A 24,568-nucleotide genomic window follows, 5' to 3' on the forward strand; every position below is an offset into this window, starting at 1 on the left:
CAACAAGATATTGGTGGCCCCCATGTGGTCCCGCCAACCCTGGTTCTCTCATCTGATGGAGATGTCCCTCTCCCCTCCTATGAAACTGCCCTGCCCGTACAACATGTTCTCAGGACAGGGGAGAAACACTGCACCCATGCCCGCACACTCTGAACTTAGCGGCCTGGCTCCTAAGGTCATAGAGTTCGAACAGCTTCAGAGACTCCCTCAGAGATGTATGGACATACTCAGGAAAGCGTGAAAACCCAACACCCGATACTGCTATTCCAGTAAATGGAAACGCTTTATCTGTTGTAATGCCAAGGTCGTCAATCCCATTGACTGCCTCTCCTACTCACATTATATTGTACCTTAGCCACTTACTGGATTCATGCATGGTTTTTAATTCACTGAAGGTTCACTTAGCTGCTCTCTCAGCCTACACTATGTCACAACAAAAAGTGTCATGGTGGAAGATACCAGTTATCAAGGCTTTCAAGGAAGTGGTTAAGAGGAATCATCCCCCCATTTCAAACCCAGCTCCCGGATGGGACTTAAATGTGGTTCTGATTAGACTCATGGGGGGTCCCCCTTTGAGCCTATGCACAAGGCAAGTCTAAAAGACCTTACCTATGAGACAGCCTTCCTAGTGGCTATCACTTCTATAAGAAGGGTTAGTGAACTACAGGCCCTCTCAGTACTAGACCCTTTTGTTACTGTTCAGAGATGAGGTGGTTCTGCGCACTCACCCTTGATTTGCGCCTACATTTATTTCCATGTTCCACGTGAACCAGTCAATGCAACTGCCAAATTAAACCTTGGAATAGTTTCTTTTTAGTAGACAAGGAATTAGGCCAACTACCAAACAACTTCATGAAATGTCCAGACTGGGAAACTAGAAATACATTTCTAAGAGTGCGCCGCAATACCATCCATACTGGGGAATTACTGAATATAAGAGGTCAAAGGCAAAATGCAGTTAAACTGTGTAGTATTTGTGAAAACCCAGCCAAGCAAAGTCTGAACCACCTGCTGATGAACTGTGAGGCCACATGGGACATAAGAGTAAATTACTTCTCCAAATTTGTGGAGAGAGAAGAACGGCTGCTTTCTGAAAACCTTTGGAACATGTTGATTTCGGGCCAAAATACAGCTATAACAATAGCAGTGTCTAAGTTCTATCAAGAAGTGGAATTCTTTGTGATCAACAACTACAGACCTTAGAAAACAACTCTATAATAAGTTAAAGAGGGAAAAGTAGCTGATTCTGAATGCTACACGAAAAGGAACATTGAGCGAAAAGAGAACTTAATGGAAAATATGAGAATTCTGCGTTTTGCAAGAGGCTAACAGCTGACAAATATGTCCTATATGCTTTTTTCTGCTCTCAATCTTATTTTACTTCTTTCCCTCTCCATCTTTTCTTCTTCCTCTTGTTATTAATTAGTTACTAATTAGTGTCTTTTAATATAGTGAAAGTTTTACTAATAACTGAATACTGTAAACAAAAGTATTTTATTCATCTTAAACTGTATCATTTTGTAAATGTCGTTGTACGACCATAAACAAATTAACATTTTTTTTAAACTGCCCTCTTTCTTCCAGCACCCCACTAACATGGCTGAAAGAAGCCTACACACGTTAGATCTGTGCATGGCAGTCATGTTTTACCTGAAAAGAACAAAACCACTGAGGAATTTTTCGTTTCAGTGGCAGCTGGCAGAGAAGGGGATCCTGTCTCTAGGTCAGCTAGTTCAAGGTGGATAGTCAAATGCATCACACTTTGTTAAACTCTTGCTAAGAGAGAACTGCCCTTCAAGCCTAGAGCACATTGTACTTGAGGCACTGGGGCATCCATAGCAATGTTCCCCTAGAGTCCATTTGCAAAGCGGCAACCTGGAGTTCTGTAAACACCTTTACAAAACACTATTGCCTGTACACTCATTCTAGGTCTGATTCTCATGTGGGACAAGCAGTACTAAGACATCTTTTCACTACTGTTCCTTCTCACAACCCACCTCCAACTCCGGGTACTGCTCGCTAGTCTATGTACAGCATGAGATTATAAGAAGATTAACAAGCACCAGAAGACATGCATTACTCACCGTAATAGCATTTCTGATGATTGTATCTGCTTAGATTAACATGCGCCCACCCTTCCTCCCCACTCGGGTGGAAGGAACATAGACGTCTTACTACTTTCTCTCTTTTATGTACTCTCACGATAGGCCTTGGCAGAAAAAATACAATCGGAGGGACCTCGGCGTGTTAGGGATTTTGGGTACACTTCATGTCACGGTAGGGATAGTGTTAGACACGCCTATGCCAACGTCACCTTTCGATCCTCGAAAGACAAGATGCAATACTCAGCGGTTACCACTGGATGTCGGGCCATATGCACAGCATGTAAATCAAGCTGGTAAAATCATCAGAAATGCTATTACGGTGAGTAATGCATGTCAATCCTGAATAACTTAACTTTTCTGCTGCTGCATAAGACTTTTGCTCCTATCCTACACTGAATTTGATGAACTCTTCAATAGTTAAGGATTGGACTGCTAAATCATTAGAAGCCATAAAGTGTTGCTTAGAATTAAATCGCTGATGAGAGTGTTTAATAATGCTTCTTTTTAAAAAAAATGTATTTCATTTAGTATAAACTTTTCCTTCCTACAGACTTTGCCTGAGTGACTTTAGTAAATTAATGAAACTGTAATTTCTCTAACAAATGCGGGTATGCTGCAGTACTATTTAAACAGTAAAACTGTCATTCACTTTCACTTACAAACTGTATTTCTCCTCTAAACCAATCACTGTACTCTGGGTCATACTGCCCCCAGCCAGTGACTGCCCTCTCCCTAAGCTCCTCCTCTGGCAGCCATCTTCAGATTTTTACCACACGTTCAAGTGTTGGGAGTCCTTGAGTTTTACTCCGTGAACTATTCTACGGTTTTCCCACTTTTTTCAAGAAAAAGTTCTATTTTTTTCAAAACAGAGCGAGGGGATCCATTTGTCGGTGAATATCAGTGCCCCTCAAGGGCAAGGATCGTCGAACTTTCCAGAAGGGCATCGGGCCTACTGCGCACCTACAACATGGCGGAGAAGAAGGAAGTTCCCTTTTCAAGCTCTGCACCAGATGAGGACTGCAGAGCTTGTTTGTGGAGGACAAACACCTTCAATGCCTCTACTGCCTTAACCCGGATCACAAAGAAGGGGATTGCGCAATCTGCCTCAGCTTCACCAAGAGAATGATGAGGAATCGACAAAGTAGGCTGGTGCCGTGGCTAAGCGCCAAGGCCTCTGATCCGTGTACCAAGCAGGGTCATGCCTCGCCTAGGACCGGCCGGTCCGAAGAGCGAGCTTCTAAGTCCTTTGAGGGCACGGTGACGAAACAAATTCCGGGGCACCAGTGGTCCAGGGATTAATATTGGTTTCGAAACCATCAATCAAACGCACACTTCTAGTACACCAGAAGGGAGCCAAACAGATTAGAATACAAGTGAATTATAAGACAAACCTTGTCCAATTTTTGGTAACGTGGATGGAACAGCAGGCTCATCTCCGCAAGGTTGTGGATCGTTGGTTGGTTAGTTGCAACACAGCAAAAATACAATTATTACCCAATGATAAAAGGGACGGCAAGTCAAGGTTGTATAAAACTATCTACTTTATTATTACTGCAACAGACAGTTCTAGCACACTACTAAATACAACCCACCCTGTAAAGGAACATAGAGGACAGACAGTTTAATGAAGAAAAGCGATGCACTCTAGATATTGACAAGCAGGGTAGTTGGTATTCAATCTTACTGTTCAAGGTTATTTAGTTTCAGCACCAAGGGGGCACAGGGTTGTAACTGTCTCTAGGTGCCTTCGGAGAAGGACCAGGGAGGCAAAACCACAATGTACCTGGTGCTGAAGAGGTTCTTGGTCCTCGACAGCGTTGAGGCGGTTCCAGGGCGCTTGGCAGCCCTTGAGACAGAGTTAATGGCGGGAGACCGCTGTGGGTACCAGGTGGTGGGCAGTTCGGCAAGCGAGGCTGTCAAGACAACCTGCAGGCTGTCCGGACGTCTGCAAACTGTCCAGCCCGACAGCTCGGGGCCAGGAATCGTTGCCTCGGTGCTGGTTGGCAGATCTGGAATGCTGGTCGAGGCGTCTCGGACGGCTCCGGTGACTGCGGCGTGACAAGTCATTGGTGCAGACGGATGTGGTTTGAGGACTCGACTGACGAAAATGTCCTTAAAAGATGTAGGCTGGATGATGCTTGTGTCGCACTCCTTCGCACTCCTCCTAGCTTCACAAGGCTCGTGTCCTTTTAAGGCGGATGGCCCAAAGCTCAGGAGAGTGTTTCCAGGCAACGGTCTTGTCCTTAATTCAGATACTCTCAGGCAATTCCCACCTAGGAAGATTGCTGGCAGAACCGAGCAGGCCACGCTGTGTGCTGGCTGAGTAGTGGTTCTGGAGCTGCTGGATGGCCCTCTGAGTCCCGTATCTCCCTCTGTTCCCTGCGAGATGTTTAGGGGAGGGATCTTGCTTTCCTCTTGGAACTCCTGGCCTTTCTTCACTGGCGGAAGATGTAATGTAGACTGTACCTTCAGCTCAAATGAGTCCTCCTTACTCCTTTCGAAGTCTTCAGATGATCTGCTAAGTGAGCGGTTCAGCCCTCTTTTAAAGCCAAATGGGCCCCCGTGATTGGTGTAAGCTATACCCACCTTAATGATCCAATCTGGGGCCCCACCAACAATCGTCTGTTATGCATGAGGCCAGGACCAGAGTGCTCTGCAACAGGACAGACCAGGGGGTGACAACATATACCTAGGTCCCACCCATCTCCCTGTCTGTTGTAGATCAAAGTGTCTCTCTGGTTAACTGAGCCCTCTGTGACTCTTGATTAAAGCGCAGGGTTCCCTTGAAGTTTGTGCTGGGAGCAGACATCCTGTCTCCCCCAAACCACATGCTTCTCCCCTCTGAAAGGGGTCAGCTCTGCAGGGGTTTGCCTACGGTAAATAGTGGACCCAGACATCCATTTCACTGCCTTTCATAGAGAGGGACGGGAACTAGCTTCAAGTTGACACATTGCATACCAAAGGGGTGTTAGTCCGGCCTTCCTGTCTATTCCGGCAACCAAGCCCCTTCAGCCTTGCTTCAATTATCTCTCATTAGTATGCACTGCCACCAGCCGGAGGACAAAGGAAAGTCGATCCATGGGGCCTTTGATATTTAAATTAGGCTGCCCATGCTGGAGGAAGGTGTGCCTTCCCCCTACTTAAGATGTTTTGATGTACTCGGGGCTATCACATTCCATCTGAATATGACCGGGGAAGACAGCGCCTGTAGGCTGTGTCTTCCTGGAGTACATTTGACTATGCGTTTTGTGCGGGAAGCAGATGGACTGTGTGTGGAACGGCCTCGCAAAGTCCTTGTAGGTTGGTCCCCCATCATCAAAATCACCATCACCAGCCATCGGTCGAACTCCTCCTCAAAAAGGAAGCCACCCAACCCGGCTAAGCTGCGAGAGAGGCCCGAGAAGCATAGGGTGGAGGAAAAGACGGCCGTCCTTCCCAGGAAGGCCCAGGAAGGCCCAGGAAGGCCCAGGAGGTGCAGGAGGAATCGTCGTCGATTGCGCTGGTGGCGGCCGCTCTCTCGAAGGCCAAAAGGGCTGAACCCGTGAAGGTAGCCCCTACTGGGCCCAGAGTGTCCCTGCCCCCGAGGCAGGAGGCCTCAGCCGGGGAAGTGGCAAAGGCTGCTGGCACACCAGAGAAGAGAATGCCGTTGCTGAGCCCGGCTCAAACCCCTCAGCGTGCAAAGGCGTGGGGGGAGCGATGAAGTCCCAGGCCAGCCACAGGCTGTACCCGAAGTCATGGATGTTTCGTCCTGGGACAAGGAGAACCAGGAGTCCCTGCACACGGTCCACGAGGAAGTGGAGGACGACAGCAGCAACGCCGACAGCGATGACAGTGTGGGGCCCAGTGAGCCGACGGTGCCTTTTCAGCCAAGGAATATATCCTTGGACATCCTTTTGACCCTGCACACGCTGGTGTCAGAAATCCAGAAAAGGATGCTGCGGGCCCTGGCCCCTGTGGCTAAAAAGAGGAAGCGCCATCCGATGTCCCTGCATCAACCTCCACACCTGCGCTGTGTGCCATCCCCACCCCCCTGATGGACCGGACAAGGGGACGGACACGGACACGGCACGACTGACTTCGTCGTCATGGTGGGTGGATTGCTGCAACCTAGTGCGTCCACACCTGATGAGGTGGGTTCATTTCATGCCATGGTCGCCAAAGCATCCAAGCTTTTCCAGCTGAAGACCAAAGAGACCAAGAAGGAGGGTTTCTTTTACCAGAGGGTGCAATGCCAAGATGAAAACCATCATGGCAGTGCCCCTCCTGGACGACGTGTGGGAGGAAGGCCTAGCCCTCCTGAAGAATCCTTGCACGGCCCTGGGTAAGCAGGATATACTGGAGGGGGAAAAACGGGTGCCGCAGTCCGCACCCAAGAGCCTACAATCGGAACCGTTGCCGGACTCATTGGTGTCGGTGGCTGGGAGGAAGAGGTTGTCTAACCCCTCAGCATCCTCCGTCCCTCCGGACAGCGAGGGGAAGAAGTTGGATGTCATGTGGAGGAAGGTCATTTACTCTGTGGCGTCAACAATCAAGGCGACCAACGCATTGGCACTTTTGGCAAGGTACTATGGGGAACTGTGGTACAAGCTGGCACTGATGCTGGAGTTCCTACCCGACGACAAGCGTCGGACCATGCCATCACAGTGGTCCTGGACATCGTCAACACTGGTTTTCGGCAGATGGGGAACGGTGTCTGCCTTCGTCATCGAGGTTGGCTGAGGGCCACCAATTTCCGCCAAGAGGTCCAGACGAGGGTACTGGACATGCCTTTCAACAGGGAGAACCTCTTCGGGGGGAAGCGGGGGGAAGTCGACGAATCCTTGCAGGCCAAGATGGATACAGCTCGCGCCCTGGTTACTATCCAACAGCGCCACTCTTCCTTTCGCGCCTCAGGAGGAAAGTCGGGCAGATCGACAAAAGGTTTCGGTGGGGGTTCCTCGGCGTACCGCCAGCCCTCCGAGTCCACGACCCAGGAGACCTACAGAGGCCGGTCCAAGGCTTTCGGTGGAGGTGGTCTGCGCCATTGTCGCCCTCAAGGCGGAACGCAGTCACCGAAGCAGGACTGAACCGGCCAGGACGCTGCACCCTCATCCATGTACCCCAGTGGGAGTTTCAGTAAAAGTGTCAGCGGATCCCTCCGGAGGGCCCGCAGGAGCAACACATCCCTTAACTCTTGAAGGAGGTACGGGCCATGCTGTGAAAGGGAGCTGGTTCCACGACGACTCTGGAGTCTACTCCAGATACCTTTTAGTCAAAAAGAAAACCGGGGGCTGGCGACCCATTCTAGACCTGCAATGTCTCGAGTACCTCAAGTCCCAAAAATGCAGGATGGTCACGTTGTAGCATGTGCTCGGCCAACTGGAAGGAGACTTCTTGACATCGCTGGACCTGGAGGACGCCTACTTCCACGTGCCCATTCACAGGAAGCACCAGAAGTTCCTATGCTTCGTAGTGCAGGGACGGCACTATCAATTCAAGGCCCTCCCCTTAGGCATGAAATCAGCCCCCAGGGTATTCACGAAGTGCCTGGCACCAGTGGCGGCCCACCTGCGTCTATGAGCGATACACATGTACCGTACCTCGACGACTGGCTCATCTGGGCCAGTTTGCGAGAGTTGGCTGTCAGACACACAAAGATGACCGTCAAGCTGCAGACAGATCTGGGAATCTCCATTTATTATCCAAAGTCCTGCTTGACAGCATCGCAGAACACAGTTTCTGGGAGCCAGACTCCATATGGTCTCCTGCCTGGCGTCGCCCTCGGAGCAGAGGGTAGCGGCCATTCTGGGGAAAGTGCAGCAGCTGTTGTCACTTAAGACCGCCACGGTGGGGACCATCAAGTAGCTGCACAGCATGATGTCATCTTGCATCTACCTTATCCGGCTCTGCAGGTTACGAATGCGACCCCTTCAGGAGTTCCTGGACTCTCACTGGATACAAGTGTCGGATGCCTTGCGGATAAGATCCCGCTCAACAAGGAGTTCAGTCGGGTGATAAGGTGGTGCGGCGTTCACTCCAAACTCGCCCAGGGCACAGGGTTTCAAATCCCCCCCCCCCCCCCTATACCCGAAACTGTCACCACGGACGCTTCCCCGGAGGGCTGGGGAACCCACACCGGATGTTGGCACGCCAGAGGCCTGTGGCTGCTGGGAGAAGGATCTACACACCAATATCCTGAAGCTACAGGCGGTGTTCTTGGCTCTCAAGTCATTCCTTCCATCGCTGAAGGACAAGGTGGTGAGGATCTTCATGGACAACACCACCACGATCAGGAAGCAGGGGGGCACTCGATCCCCAGCGCTCTCCAAAGAGGCGCAGGACTTGTGGCGCTAGGCTGTCGAGAACAAGATGTTCCTCGTCCCCTTTCACCTGGCGGGGTTCAAGAACACTATTGCTGACTCCCTCAGCAGGGAGTTGCACTCCTTCCACGAGTGGGAACTTCGGCAGGACCAAGTGGACCGCATCTTCGTCAAGTGGGGCAGACCTCGGATCGATATGTTTGCGACAGGCGAACTCCAAATGCCAGAAGTTTGCCAGCAGGTTCCACCAACCGAAGTGCATGGGGGACACATTCTCCTTCCCGTGGGAAGGCCCGTTTCTGTATATGTTGCCACTCCTGCTATGAGTCACCAAACAGTGCTGATGGCCAAGACAGATTTGGTACCCAGACTCAACATTTCAGCGTCGCCTCCGCTCAAACTGCCAGTGGTCCCGCATCTTTGCACCAGAGGAGAAGGTGCAATCCTGCACCCCGACCCAAGATCACTGAACCTGATGGCCTGGCTCCTGCAGCCCTAGAGTTTGGAGGATACGGGTTGCCAGCAGACTGCAGGGAAGTCATTGCCAGGCCCATAGCGTCGTCGACTCTTCAATACTACAGTCACAAATGGACGCGTTTTGCTACGTGGTGCCGGTTGCAGAAGATCACCCCTCTGAGGGTCACAGCCCCGCAGATTCTTCCATACTTGTCCTTGCCCAAGGCAGGATTGGCGCATGCCTCTATCAAGGTGCATTGATATTTATTTTATTTCTTGATATTGATATTTTATTTCCATCGCGCTTGTACACAAGTGTTTCAAGAAGAGGGCCACAAGGCAAGGGAGGGGACCAGGGGAGAACAAAACAACGATTTGTCTAGGCCCAGTGACATTGAGAACGTGCAAGTGCATGCGAGCGGGGGAGGGGAAAAGGGCATGGAAGGGGGGGAGAAGTGGAAAGTGCAGAGCAAAGGAGAAACATAAATAATAATAAATGCAACAAACCGTGGTAGTGCAGCCAGCAATTGGCAAGTGCTGGGTTTAAGGCAGCAGACAGGGTAGGTCTAAGTGCAGGAAGAAAAAAGGGGGTGGGAGGTACTGTATGGGTACAGATGCAGACCCCAGTGCAAGGGTTGTCCCGGAGGCAGAGCGGCAGGGTGAGCAGCTACACTAGGTCTTCAGGAAGATCTTCTCCTTGGTCTCACCTTCTCGTCAAGGTGTTCCTCAAAGGAATGTTCCTATCTTTCCCACTGGTGAAGGCCCCTGCCCCGGCGTGCGAGCTCAACGTGGTGCTGACGAGGCTCATGGGAGCACCCTTCGAGCCTATGCATCGGGCACCTCTCAAGTTCCTCTCGTGGAAAACTGCTTTCTTGGTGGCCATCACCTCGACCAGGAGGGTGGGTGAGATCCAGGCCCTATCCTGCAAGAAGCCATAGCTGACTTTCCACGAATCGAGGGTGGTGCTGCGGGCACACCCTTCCTTCATGCCGAAGGTTCCGTTGGAATTCCACCTCAACGATCCTTTGGTGTTGCCTGTGTTTTTTCCGAAACCTTTGTTGCCGGCTGAAAGGGCCTTGCACTCGCTGGACGTTGCTCGTGCCTTGAAGTTCTATGTGACACGCACAATGTTTTTGGAAGACGTCTCAGCGGTTTGTGAACTTTGGTCCTGTGAACCATGGGAAGACCATGTCAAAGGCTTCCATCTCAAGGTGGCTCCCCGGCTGCATCACGCTCTGTCATCGTTTGGCGAACCGAGTGCTGACCAGCCGTCCAAGTGCCCACTCAACCAGAGCGATCGCTGGGATGATAGCGTTCCTGTCTGGTGTGCCCCTGCTGGACATCTGCAGGGCTGCTATGTTGAGGTCTACGCACACCTTCATGCGGTTCTACTGCATCCACAGGGATTCCAGGGAGGAGTCCAGAGTCAGCCAGGCAGTGCTATGCAACCTGTTTGCTTGAGATGAGCCTGTTCCAGAGTTAAGAGTAATTGCTTCTTTTGAGCCTTGCCACCTCCTGTGGTTGTGCAATGTTGTACTGCTATGTATTATTTATTCAGGAGCATGTGAATCCATGCCAGGCCCCATGCTGGAGAAGGAACAAGTCACTTACCTGTAACTGTTGTTCTCCAGCATGGGTCTGGCATGGATTCACATGCAAACTCTCTCTCCTACCCCTCTGCGGCTCTTCTAGGTCATACTGCAACCTTATGTGCTTACCAAATCTGAAGATGGCTGCCAGAGGTGGGGCTTAAGGAGAGGGCAGTCATTGGCTGAGGGCAGTATGACCCAGAGTACAGTAATTGGTTTAGAGGAGAAATACAGTTTGTAAGTGAAAGTGAAACCGTTTTTTCTTTTACTGAGGAATCCCGACCTGACGACTGGGAATATTCATGAGCATGTGAATCCATGCCTGACTCATGCTGGAGAACAATAGTTACAGGTAAGTAACTTGTTCCTTACTGTCATTTTCCATAATAATTGTAAGCACAAGCAATTACTATTGAAGCAGTCACCTACAAAATGTATTGTTAATATTTCCTATATGTGTGTTGGTTAGTCTAAATTAGCATTTGCTACCTTGCCTTGTGTGTTTGATTTTACATGTATTGTGCTCTCCAGATGTATCAGTTTACTGCAACGCTGACATTCCCAGGCCGCAGATTTTTTTAATGTAACCTTCAGTGTGTAAGAGTTTGTTTGTTTGGACTATTGCGTTGTGACTATTTTAATGTAACCTTCAGTGTGTAAGAGTTTCTTTGGACTATTGTGTTGACTGGGTTCATTGTACTTACCTACAGCTCACATCCTCCTCATAAGCCTGGCTGCTCTGCCATTCTACCAATCCTTTGGGTAGTACCGACTTGTACTAAGAGTTGGGGGATCTGTATACCAAGGGATAGTTTTATAGAATCTTACCTCCAGGTGGACGTCAGAAAAACTCCCCTGACAAACGTCCCATACTAGTGCTTCTGGACAATTCTGTCTTTGCTGCTTTGCAACAAGCTCTGTTCCCATCCCTGTACATGTGACGTCCCAATAGTACGGTGGAAAGGGGACATTGGACTAAGAGCTCCATTGGCACTAGGATGAGTAACCTTTTCATTGTTTCACGGAAGCCTTTTTAAAACCCACCTACTCCTGAAATTAAACATGTTCTACTGGAAAAGTTTTTTCCTAGTGGCCCTAGCCTCGGCCAATATAGAACGTGAACTGCAAGCGCTCTCTGGAGTAGCCTGTTGATTTTTGGAAATGAAAAGGATTCAAATGTTCCAAACACCCTTTAAAAAATGGTTTTGCTCCCAAATTAAGTAAATGATTGTAGGAGTTCCTGCAAGCGCCACAGTTATGGCCTCACTAGCTAAGTGCAGTGAAACAGTTAGGCCTTGCCTGTTCTTGGGTCACGTTGGTCTTCTCTGGCTCACCTTTTTGTTTTTCCTTCTTACCAGCGTCGACCACATGACTTTGTTGGAAGGTGTGATTGTATTGGAAGAATTCTGCAAGGAGCTTGCTGCTGTCGCTTTTGTCAAGTATCACGCCTCAACAACGCCTTAATCCTAATGAAGTGTCTGGGACAAACAACCTGTGCACCTATCTGGGGAGTCTGACTTTTTCCCCACAAGAAGGGAAATATTTGCCAGTGCGTGTACAGCAGAGCATCCAGGCCTCTAGGTCATAACCTTCACAATTTACTGATTCTGGCTATATGTAGCGGTCTGAGACAGGTTCACTAAACCTTCTGCTGTATCGCAAGAAACAATCACAGACTTCAGGAATGCCATCATTTTCAAAAGACTGTTTAAAAAAGAGGGAGGACTTCTTCCATGTCCTGATAACTGTTTATCCAAATTGTTTAATGTTTTTATGTGCAGCACTAGAGCTGCTTTGTGGACGTTTTAATGCTTTTACCTTTTATTTAAAAAGTGGCATTGTTAAGTTAATTTTGAAAGCAAAGTTTTTATTTTTTAATTCACTGAATCCAACTGGCCATTTTGGAGAGTGTGAGATTGAGTGCATGGGAAGTGTTGGGATTCAAAAAAAGGAAATTCATGTTAGCAAGAATCGTTTTCAGTTTGGCCGATAAGAGTTTTAAAATTGTGATCAGCCTAAGGGGTAAAGGAAGGTGGTGTTTGTCTTCTTTAAATTCTATTTTGAAGGGTTGGTGAGATCCCAAATGTTGGTATTTTAGCCCAAATGGATGCAGGAGAAGGAACTACAGAGTATGGTTCAAACACGCAGCCTTGGGTACACATTTCAACTATTTGTGTTGCGACACCCCGTTGGATATTGCAAAACATATTTTGGCCTCCAAAAAGAAAATATTGGCCAGTCAATGAAAATAGGAAATGCTAGTGATGAGAGATTGCACATTAGTCCTCATATTGGTACTATTCCCATGCAAGCTCTCGGACTGTCTTTCACTGTGATACTCCTCGCTATAGTCTGTTGTGTTATGAAGACTTGGGTTGAGATCTGAGGAAGCTCTTGAATTTTGAGTCCGTCAAATATAAAAATATTGCCCCATAAGTGTCATATGACTTATTTTGTAAAACCTGAACATTTTCCATAAACTAATAGGTAAAGTTAATACAGACTATTTCAGTTAATTGCATCTTAAACTGAAATTTTAATATCAAATGTACGAATTTAGTTAAACTTGCATACAAAAATGGTATCCATAGGCTATACAAATTCTCAAATAGATGAGTCAAGTTTGAAACTCTGCTATTCCAGTTATTCCACCTAGTATTGTCTAATAATTATTCACTAATAAAATGAAAATCCAGTTTTTAGCCCACCCCATTGCTCAAATTTAAGCCATCCTAATTATGATACCAGCATTATGTTCTTACTTGCATAGCTCTGCTTGAGACGGCTGGCCATCAACAGAACCCCAGATGTGCTCTCCACCAAGAAACACCCAGTGAGCACTCTGCTTGGAGGTACCTGGTGATTGGAAAGGCAGAAGTGATGTACTGTAACAGTTGTCTAGCCTCACAACATGTTATGACAGGAGATATGCAAGTAAGAACATAATGCTGGCTTTCCTTGTCATTTCATTGCGGGATGTTTTTTTCATAAAAAGAATCGCGGTAAAAACACCCGCGAAAAAACATCCCACGAGGAAAGTATGTCGTACCTTCCAGCAGCTTGTGTGCATGTTCTTTAGTGCTGAAGTATTTTAGGTCCTGCTTCTTCGCCACTCTGTGTGCGCAAGTACAGTCTGAAATCCAGGCAGGCACAGGAGATACAGGCAGGCATATGGCTGAGCATGTTGTTCAAGCCTTTCCCTATTAGATGCTAACTAAGCAAATGCAAACTCACTGGATCTTTATTTATCGCAATATATTTATCTCAATTTTCTTCTGCCACTGTAGGGTTATGTCGAACCCCAAGCAACCACTGTACAAAATGGTAGATATGGCATTGGTCCACTATAAGCCCTTTAAGATGGAGGTTATAATATGTTTTAAAAAGTATAAGGTTCTACTGCAAGTGGAGTAAGCAGCACTAAAGTTTTTATTCACATGGATGCTTCAATTTTTTTTAAATCCACTGGGAGCAGATTTGTAACTGGAGAAGGAACAGGGGCCAGTCAAGGCAGTAGATCGTTGGATTGCCACGTTTCCTTCCTGGCTATTCCTGCGAACACGGCCAGTGCAGGCACATTACCCGGCCTCAGCTTAAACAAATATGTAGAGATCTGTTTTAATGCTGCTGCTGGATCGATCTATGCTTCGGTGTCTCCTCCTACTCTGCACACTGCATTTTACACACTTTCAAGAAAAGGCGTTTGATTCCAAATGTTCATGCTTTTTCTAATGTACTTGCCGGTTTGGATGACCAAATACATATATTAAAAAATGTCCATTGTGTCCCAACACTGGCATAGTGTCAGGAATATCAAGCAAATATCCATTCTTGGCTAACTCAATTTAGTAAAAATCACATTAGTTAGCCCTAGCTTATCCTACAGGAATCTCCCTTTCCCTTTGCTTAATTTCAAAGCTGTCTATTGTTTGTTAAACAGTATTTTATTTAAAGGAATTTTTGGGGAAATTGTTTAAGTGCTCCTTTGTAACTGGCAGCAAATGTATAAGATGTTTGTTAAGTATTTATTTGATTTTACATGTATTGTGCTCTCCAGATGTATCAGTTTACTGCAACGCTGACATTCCCAGGCCACAGATTTTTTTCATATAATCTTATTTCAGCAATTTAGCCATTGGGTGGCAGTGAGGTCCAACCCTCATCCCGCCATACACTCTTCAGTGAGCATGACTTTCGTATTCTAGAATTCACTGCTGCACACGGTATCCAGTGATTTTATCGAATACATTACAGAAAATGCTTTTTTACCGAAAACATGAACAACAACAAAAAATACTGACATTTGGTAAACAGTTATGTGAGGGAGTAGAACGGGTGGAGATGGGGTTGGATGTGCTTAGGCTTATAGAAAAACAGGTTTTTTTAGTTTTTCATTGTTTTAGGTTCGGTAAAAAAGCATTCTCTGTAATGGAATGTATTAAAATCATATAGATCCGCGGCATACATGGTTCATGCTATGTAGTGGATTTCCATCCATGTCCTTCCTAAATTAACAAGGCAATTAGAAGAAATCTATGCAGGAAGTGTGTTTTTAAAATGCCGTTACACCTTTCCCCTCGCTGTTAAACTTGTACAGAAACCCACTATTCATCTTGAGTACTTATTTTTAAAAGGAATTATAGAAGGAAAGCCATGAAAAATATGCGTCTTACCTCTCCTTGTCTCAAAGCCATATAGTCAATCAAGACGCAAATATCCACTCTACATTTCTCACCCATTGAGGGGAATCCCCATCTCTACCTCTCCTCACTCTCCTTAGAATTAGAGAGCATCAGACTAAAAGAAAATCTAAAGTGCACGATCGGATAATATGCCACCTGTCAACTACACTGACAAATATTGGTGGGCGAGGGCGGGGAGCAAGAGGGGACTTCATTCTAAATACCTTACCCTGGCATAATTGTGAATCACGTGAAGGACTCTTAATAATCTAAAAAAGTTAGTAAATAACGTGATGGTCATACAATTTGCGCCAAATCTAATGATACCCACAAGGACCCAGGTGGAAGGCAAATAACGACTTACATGGATGTCGGGCATTTTAGATTCACACCTGTGTAGGAGCAGTACAGAGTGCCGGTACGGGTGGCACTGCAGTATTCTTTATTTGCGAATGCCATGTAGATTGCTGCTTTTTTATAGTAGTTCTCAACAAGAGTGATCCGAACCTCACCAACCACCATTTAAAAAAATGTTGATTTGAAAAATTGCTGAAGTGCTACTGCAAAGTGCTTAATATAGACTAAAGAGGATAGTAGTCTTCTCGCACATAGTCATTGTCTATAGAAATTTCTGAAATGTACAGCAATTATATACGGTCCTTGATGGCCGAGGGCTATATGCTTGCTGCAACATCCTTCAGGGTTTATAAATGTACATTATGTAACTGAACTCCTCCTGTCTCAATTAGATCTACAAGCACACACATACACAAAACGAATATACGCGTTTATATGTACGTACCCACCAGATTTATGTTTTACCATGTAAAACCTGACTATCTTAATTGGGTATAGGTGCTTTGTTTGAAATAAGTTTAAGATATGAATGTTTGGAAGACACAATCTCAAATATAAATTTAGCTTTTTATATTTTTACTGTAAATTCCGAGGTTTTTCAGAAAATAGTGTTCTGGTTTTTGTTTTATTTAGTTTAACTTGTATTGTCAATACACCCCCTCCCCCCTTATTCTTTTATTCAAATTCCCTGCTCTTTAGTCATCCTTTTCTTTCAGACATTTCTTTCTGCCACTTTAATAGGGGGCAACCCAGCTACACTTCTGACCTTTCTTCCTCTCCTTCTTCCCCAGTAGCCTTATGCCTTTTTCCCCTATATTGAAGGTTTGGTTTATTATTTCAATGGGGCATAGGAAGGCACCCTGCGTTACCCCCCCCCCCCCTTCTGCAATCACATGATCCATTATTTCCAATTGTTTTGTTGCTTTGTCACCTATATTGTATAAAAAAGAAACATGGTTTGAATATGTTTACAACTAATCCTGCAAATTTGTACTTTTAAAAATGTGCATTCAAAGTGGTAAATTACAGAGTTTGCTTATGGTGACAGCTGACCAAATTGAAAAGGACAAGCATTGCGACATGCCTAAGTGGTGGAACACTCAATTAACGGCCTGTGTGATGCATCAAAATTTGCTATAAAATGTAGAAAAGTATGTCATGTTATACAAGCATTAATGTGTACCATATGATCAGCCACAGTACAAAATGTTTACATTGTTTTAATTTTGTTCTCTGAGGAATACATTTTCTTCAATGTCTTTTTGCACATGTAGATTTTAATTTTTTATGGGGAGGAGGATTCTAGGGATGTTTTGAACATGCATGTTTTTCAGAGACCAAATGCAGAAAGGGATGAATTGTTAAACATCCTAAGGGAGTTTTGGGCACTGCCACTTACAACCATCGCCACATTGTCAGATACCGCTTTCAGTGTTCACTGCATGATTCTTTCAAAGCTGCTGCAGGGGTGAGGGGAGGAGTGGGCACTTGTACAGGGACCGTTTTGATTTTAAACTTTAACATATTGAGGTTTGTCCTCACGGCACATTTGTAAATATTAAGACACATTTTTACAGAGTCCATGTATGTACATGCGAATTTCGATAGTGATGTAGACTTCCTTTTTGTGTAAAATATTCAAATCGAAGCATCCAAACTACCAGGAAAAAGCCTGGTCTTCCAAGCACCCATCTCATTGTTCGTGCTAACATGTTTCACATTTTGCTCACCTGTGCAATACGAAGGCTGTGATAGGTTTGCAGCTTCGCCCAGTTGTAGTTCACATATAACGATGTGTGTACATATATGTATATTTATATATAATCTGGATTCAATCCTGCTTGTTATCGCTTATGTATATATGTTGACATTGATTTGTTTTGCAGGGCACACTTGATAAGAAAATAAATTCTTTATGGAAATGTCCAGATTCCTCTGTCCAATTCTTTTGACAGCCAACTTAATCTGGGTGTATTTTGGCCTGTAGAGACAGAGAAGTTTATCTTTCACCGTGACCATTCGCAAATATCAAAAAGCCAATTTCAGCAGTTATTTGTTAAACTCATAAAGGGAATATCCAATTTTCCGCAGCCTGAAACCCCTTCCCGCAAGAAATGACGATGCATGCAGATCACAAGACAGTATTTTTTTTATTTCTTTTTATCAGGTGCTTTATTCAATTACAAGAGCGGGTTTCCAGATGACATTGTCACTATGTAATTCTTGTTTACACGTTAATCGGTTATTTCAATAGCCTTTAGTCCTCATTTGTAATATTCCCTCCTTTCTAGAGGTTTTATAGAATGCATAAACTATAATGTTGATCTTTTAACATTTAGCTCTCCTGTCCACCAACCCCTTCATCCTCCATTTGGTGTTGGTTTGTTGTGTGGGACTATTTTCGTTGTGATAGCGATGGGAAATCAGCTGGCAACCAAGCTTAATCCTTGGCATCATCTTATCTTGGCATCATCATCATCTTCGCGCCTTGAAACACTTGTGTGTAGGCGCGTTACAAATGCCATATCATATGCTGCCACCTGTTTTGAAATCTCGTGCTTATTGCATCTTTTCAACTTGAAAATTGCGGTGCCAACACAGGCACTGCCTTTATCTAAAAGAAGTCTCATTTATTACAAGTTCTATACAACTGCTAATCTGTATAAAGAAAAGGTTGGTGCTGCTGGTATATTCCTATGGATCAGGAGTTTTGGAATAAAAACTACATCGAGTGCAGTACGGAAGAATAAGCCCTGGGTGTATTTTAATTGGGTATTTTCCTTCATCTAGTTGGAGAATTGAACTATCGCCGCTGTCATCACAGACGAGGCATGTGGGCGTGTTTTTTCATAGGCTGAAGAGGTGTTGAAGAAGGAATCGTGGGCTTAAGACATCAGAAGCTCTGTTTATTGCATCTTTGATGTATCTGTTTTTTTGTATGAATAAATAATTGTAAATTAATATCCACTGATTGCATGGCAGATATTGTTGTGTTTGATAAATCCACACATTTGAGAATGATGTACTGTACCAGTCGTTGAAGTCATACTTCATTTGTGCCTTGCAAAATAAAATAACCTGTCTATATTTGCCATTGTGTCCTTATTGATGCCTTACCTTTTTCCAGATTTGCCCTGAAAGAGCAATATTTTCTTTGGATTTTGTTTCATAGTTTATGAAGTGTTATCTTAGTTTTGTGTTAGGTTGGGGTTGCGAGAAGTATGTGAAGAGGGGAACAAAGGGGTGAGTTGGGTTTGAAATATATTAGCTAAGTGTGCCATTTGTAAGTAGAGAGTTGTGCAAAAGGGTTCATATGAATGGATGTTCACGTAGGAACATTGAGTGACCCCAATTTCAAGAGCCAATGAGAGGAGGCCATGCAAGAAGAACGTGAAGGGGTAGCAGGGTAAGGGGGAAGCGAAATGAAAAATACGAGAGAAACGCTTTTTACTCAAAGAGTAGTCCTAGAAATCGAGGTCCCTCTTTCAGATAATGAGGGAGTGGAACTAGGAAAAATAAAGCTTCTTTTTGCACAGCATGTATTTGTTAAAGGTTCCCATGCTGTGCTGGGTGTTGGGTTCAGAATTGCAACTTGAAAATTGTGTGCATTTATTTACCTACTTGAAAGCAGTGAAAGGGGATCAGGAGAAGCTGAAAATATTCTGTTGCTGGGAACAAACAGGTTTGTAATGCTCTCCTCAATGCTGGGTGGTCGTCTAAATCACAGATGTGGGCGAGGGGGAAGTTCCAGACCTTACTGACATGAATTGAGAATGCTCAATTCCTTTCCTAGTGAAACAAATCTTGGGCACAATGGGCAATAAATCATTTTTTGTTTTATTTTGAAGATAACGCGCACCAGACAGATTCAACTATATTCGGGCGCAAATGACAACTATTTAAGACATTGGCAGTGTATAAATTGTTTATGCATACTGTAGAAAGAGCAGTCTATCTGAACAGAAAAGTTTTCAGCCTCTTTCTGAACAGTGCCAAGGATTTGCATGCTCTGATCTCAAAAGGAAGTTGGTTCCTGTGTTTGGGACCAAACACTCCAAATCTCCTGTCTCCCCTGGAGACCAAGTTGGAACATGGTACACAAACCAAGAGTTTGTATCCAGAGCGGAGATCTCTACTCGGGCAATACCAGATGATCTTATCCGCAGGATAGACCGAGGCAAGCCCACTCAGACATTTAGACATCAGGCACGCCACTTTACATGTTATCCTATCCTCTACCAGTGGAGGGATTTCCATAGAGTGGATACATGAATCCCTCTTTCTAAGATGTCCAATTAGCCTGTTTGCGGCGTTCTGCGCCTTCTGCAATCTGGTGACTTGCTTAGCTGGCATCCCTGCCAACAGGCCATTACAGTAATCCAGGTGGGGCTTAGTCTTTGCCCCCACCACCACTGCATAATCTTCTACCGGGATGAAAGGAAGCACATTCCTCAGCACCCGCAATGCATAGAAGACTGCCTTGACCTTAGCTCCAACTGAGCTTTACTACCCAGATTCTCATTCCAAATACAACATACGTTTTTGATATTATTTTGGGCATATTTGAGTTGTTTCCCAAGATCAAGGGGGGTAGCTTCTCCCTCTTTCTCTCTTTCTCTCTCTCTTTCTCTCTCTCTCCCCATCCCTCTCTCCCTCTCCCTCCATTTTCCGTTTTCCGTTTGGGCCAATTAATATCACCTCAGTCTTGGCTGCATTCAACAGAAGCTGATTGTGTGCCATACAGTTATTGAGCTCACCCAAAAGCAGAATAATTTTCTCAAACACATCCTCAATGTTTTTTATCTCAATATAAATCTGTGTGTCATCGGCATAGCAGTGAAACCTCAGGCCATGCCTCCTCCATATGTTAGACAGGATGGAAATACAAATTGAAAATCAGCAGAGACAGAGATGACCCTTGTGTTACACCGCAATCCAGGCACACCATCTCTGAAGTAAAGCCTTCAAGTGCCACTCTTTGTGTCCTGTCCTTCTAGGAGGATCCAAACCATTTCACTACCTGTATTGACGCCTTCCCTACATTCTTAATACATTGTAGCATGATCCGGTGATCCACTGTGTCAAAGGCCGCAGACAGGTCCAACATCAATAAGATTGGACCCCCCCATTTTCTGTGGCCTCCAGCAAGTCATTGTGCACCACTAAAAGTGCAGTCTCTGTCCCATATTTGGGATGGAACCCAGATTGAAACTTGTCCAATAGGCTCTCCCTGTACTCAAACGCCTGGAACTGTGCACATACTACCTTCTCCAGTATTTTTGTAGGCCAAATCAGATTAGCAACGGGACGATAATTCTTCAACGTCCAAGTTATTATTTTATTTTTTTAGCAAGGCTTTAACTAATGCTCTTTTTAGAGCCCTTGGAACCTGGCCCTCCTACAGTGACTTGTTCACAAATTCTGTGATAAACGGTGTAATGTTAACCGCCAAACGTTTAGCTGTGCATGCCGGCATTGCACATGATAGGCCATTAGTTGGCTTCAATTGTAACAAGGGAATAAATCGATTGCTCGTCCACACATTGAACGCGAAAGCCCTCTTCCCTCCCTTCTCCTCCCATGTTTCTTCTTCTACCACCGACTCCCATACCCCCTCCTATCCCCCCCCGACCCTTGAGCCCTTTCAATGGAGAAGCTCTTTTGGATAATCTCCATCTTTTCCTTGAAGAAACTATTGAATTTGTTTGCTTGGTCCTGTGATGGAGTCATCGTAGTACCAGTACAGGCTGGGTTTCCAAATCTGGAGACCACCTCAAACACCGTCTTTGCTTGATTCCCTACCTGCTTGATCGCTTTATGTAAAAACTCCCATTTTCTTTCAAACAAGGCCAACTTATACGATTTTAGGACCGCCTTTGCTCTGGCTGCATCACTGCTCAATTTGGTTAATCTCCAAATTTTATTAGCTTGTCGCAGTTGTTTCCGGAGCCGAGCTAGCGCTGTACTGAACCATGGTTTAGATTTCCTGGTTCTCTTAAATTTTAATGGGGCATATTTGGAACAGATGTAGTCCAAAATATCCATGCCATTAGTTAAAAAATTCATCGCAAGGAAGAAAGGCGTCTATTTTTACTAACCTCGCCTGCAATTCTTCTCCTGGGCTTTTAGTCAAATGATCCGCTCTACGCATCCACACTTGTTCAGTTTCTCTTCCTCCTCCTCTCTGCATATCTTTCCCTAGTAGTCCAAATAATTGGACACAATTGTCCGGCCATAGTATTGTGAGCATCTCTAATAAGCGGACAGTCTCTCCCCTAGAGGCTACCAGGTCTAAATGTCCTTTTTTGTGTCATTTTGTGGTCGTCATAACTTTTAGGTCACGATTCTCCAGTATCTCAGCTAGTGCAACTGAATATGTGTTAGTACTTTCCAGACATAAATTCCAGTCACTCAAGCACAGGAGCTCCTTATATTTACTCCCGGCTAAGGTCAGGTATACATTTAATGATTCTGAGAAGTTTCCTACTGGACCTGGTACTTTGAATCGGGTTCTCTGTGGGGATATGGGAAGCCAATGGAATCCAAATATCAGGTGAGCTGGTGGTTGCAACTAACTGTATTCTGTGGATTTGTGTTTGGGAACAAGAGAGATTCTGCATAGTATAAAAGACAGAAGCAGCAGTATTTGACTTACTGATTTGGGTGTCAAATGCAAGTGTTGAATCACTGATAATGGCACGGTTGCACACTTTTTGTATCCCACAAATTAGGCCATATTTGTGGGGACCAGACAAGCGTGCTATGATTAAAGGAGATGATCTCATTTTTGTAACGGTTTACATTTTTCGATTTGCGTTCATCCGTTCTGTACCTTCTATCATGCAGTTTTGAGGTTGAGTGCAGAGTTGTTGAAGTCACTGTCGAAGAATCATATAGTATACTTAAAAAAATAATAATAATAATTAGAGGTTTATGGAACTTGAGGTTGGCCAATGGTGTGAGGTACATTTTAAAGACACATGGGGATAGTATTGAACCTTGCAGTACTCCCCAAGGTATCTCTCGGATTGAAATTAAGGTATAATAAGCAGGAGCTAAACACCGCTCCCGGGTATCCGGCATTCACCAGTGACCAAGAGTTTACATTGGGGAACAAGGAGCTAGTAAATAGCCTTCCGCAAATCTAACTTTCACTTTAGATGCAAATTTATCATTTTGTACATTATGTATGACTCCATATGATTCAAATGTTTAGGTGTGTCCTAATTTTTATAGAATTAAAATAGGTGTTTGGCATCAGTGGGCCTGGGAAGCCAAAAGTAGTTTCTGATAGCGGTTGGTGTTAAGCTACCCAGGCTCTTCTAGGCTACAAGCAGGAGCTAACTAGCTTCCAGCTCCCCTCCATTTTTAACGATGTCGCTGGTTCTTCAAACTTGATTAGTAAGTGCAAGGTTCTTTATTCCTGCATGATGAGTGGCCAAGGAGGATCGCATTATCAACCGTGTCGAATGTGTCTGAGGGACAAAGTGCATTCAAGGGGTGGTGTGTGAGCCAGATAGTTTCTGGGTTTTGCCTGGTACCGCCAGAAGGATAGATTTGGTTACGAAAGCCATCTTAGTGGTGGTGAAGAAAGTTGTCTTCAATTAATGGTTCCAGTTGGGCGATTACTAATCCTTTGAGTAGTTTGATAAGGAATGGAAGCTGCTAGATCAAATTCTATTTGCCTATGTCCGTTGTATTGGGGGATATGATTTTTTGGTTTCAGAAGGCGGACTGGTATATGTTGAGTGCTTCTAGTATACATCCGAAGTGGAGGGAAGTGTTAATGTGCAGAGGATGAGTGGTCGAATAATGTTTGTAATTTTCGGTGGACATGTATCTCTTGGAGCTCCTGGGGTGCTAGAGTGCATTTCACTAGAACCAACTCAGAATTAGGGAGTTTTTGGGAAGTCGGTAGATCTCATGTTCCGGTGGTCTTTGAAGATGTGATGCTTCTTCCATTCTGGTCGATGTAGTTCTGGTGGGTCCCACGTCCCCTATACAATAGGGCCTGGCACCCAAAAGCCAGTTTCTGGATTTCCACCTAATGGTTTCATCTCGGATATGCCTTTTGAATCCTTCATTTTGGGTGCAATTATTTTTTATCCATCAGTCCCTTTGGGTTTTTTTATTTTTTTAACTGGGGTGACCTTGATTTGTATTTTTTTTCAGCCCTTTTTTTGTATTAAAAAAAAATACTCCAATTCTGTTTTGCAAGACCGTTATGCATCATTCCACCACCATGGTCACACACGCATGTCTCTGGATTCAAGGTGTGTATCTGGTGCACATGTCCCTTCTCAGTTGCTGATCCGTAGCCACATGCTTGGGCCACCTACATCTGGTGAGGTCTTGTGTCTTCTGTGCTGTAATCGTGCTATGATTTCTCAGGAGTAGTCTTCACCATATGCAGGCAAATGGAAAGGGTTCTGTACGAAAAATTACCGTAGATTTAATCTTCAACCACACTGCGTTGGACATAGCTAAGGAGACCCCCATACTACTTTACTTTAATTATTTATATAGTGCAGACCTTGGACCCGAAGGCATGAGGGCGCTGACAAACAAAAAAAGCTCAGAGGGTAGAAATTAATAAAGAACGATTGTGGATGTGGAGAACTAAAGAAAGGAGCGAAATTATGCAAACAACCATGTTTTTAATTTTTGCTTAAATGGTTCAAGCTTATTCTGAGGTCAGGTGGGAGATCATTCCATGCCTTGGGGGCAATGGTGGATAAAGCTCCTTTTTCTGTCTTCCTGGTTCTACATCTCGGGATCTTGAATCATTTTTGATTATTAGATCTGAGAGATCTACTCACAACCTTATCCTCGATGAGAACCTGTAAGTAACTAGGCATGATGCCAAGAGTGCATTTGAATGTAAGCACTAGGAAGTGATATCGTATTGGTGCCTCCACCGGGAGCCAATGCAAAGCTCATCTAGCCTCCGAGATATGGTCACGTCTAGCGAAGCCCATGACCACCCTCACGGCACAGTTTTGAATTACTTGTAAACTGTTTGTAACTGCTTTACTAAGACCAGGTAAGAGACTAAAACAATAATCCAGTTTGGCACCAAT

The 24,568-nt window shown here is 45.0% G+C and overlaps 1 protein-coding gene across 1 annotated transcript in view; it reads left to right on the forward strand.

The window, feature by feature from the left end:
- FHIP2A (FHF complex subunit HOOK interacting protein 2A) overlaps positions 1 to 12,299 on the forward strand; it is a 416,741-nt gene extending 404,442 nt beyond the window's left edge. Inside the window, exon 17 of the mRNA XM_069611895.1 lies at positions 11,808 to 12,299. Coding sequence (XP_069467996.1) covers positions 11,808 to 11,913 — 106 coding nt within the window. The 3' untranslated portion in view covers positions 11,914 to 12,299. The remainder of the gene's footprint in view (positions 1 to 11,807) is intronic.
- The last annotated feature ends 12,269 nt before the right edge of the window (positions 12,300 to 24,568 follow it).

Source organism: Ambystoma mexicanum, chromosome 8 (assembly GCF_040938575.1).
Source record: "Ambystoma mexicanum isolate Mex_15411 chromosome 8, UKY_AmexF1_1, whole genome shotgun sequence".
Classification (NCBI taxonomy): domain Eukaryota; kingdom Metazoa; phylum Chordata; class Amphibia; order Caudata; family Ambystomatidae; genus Ambystoma; species Ambystoma mexicanum.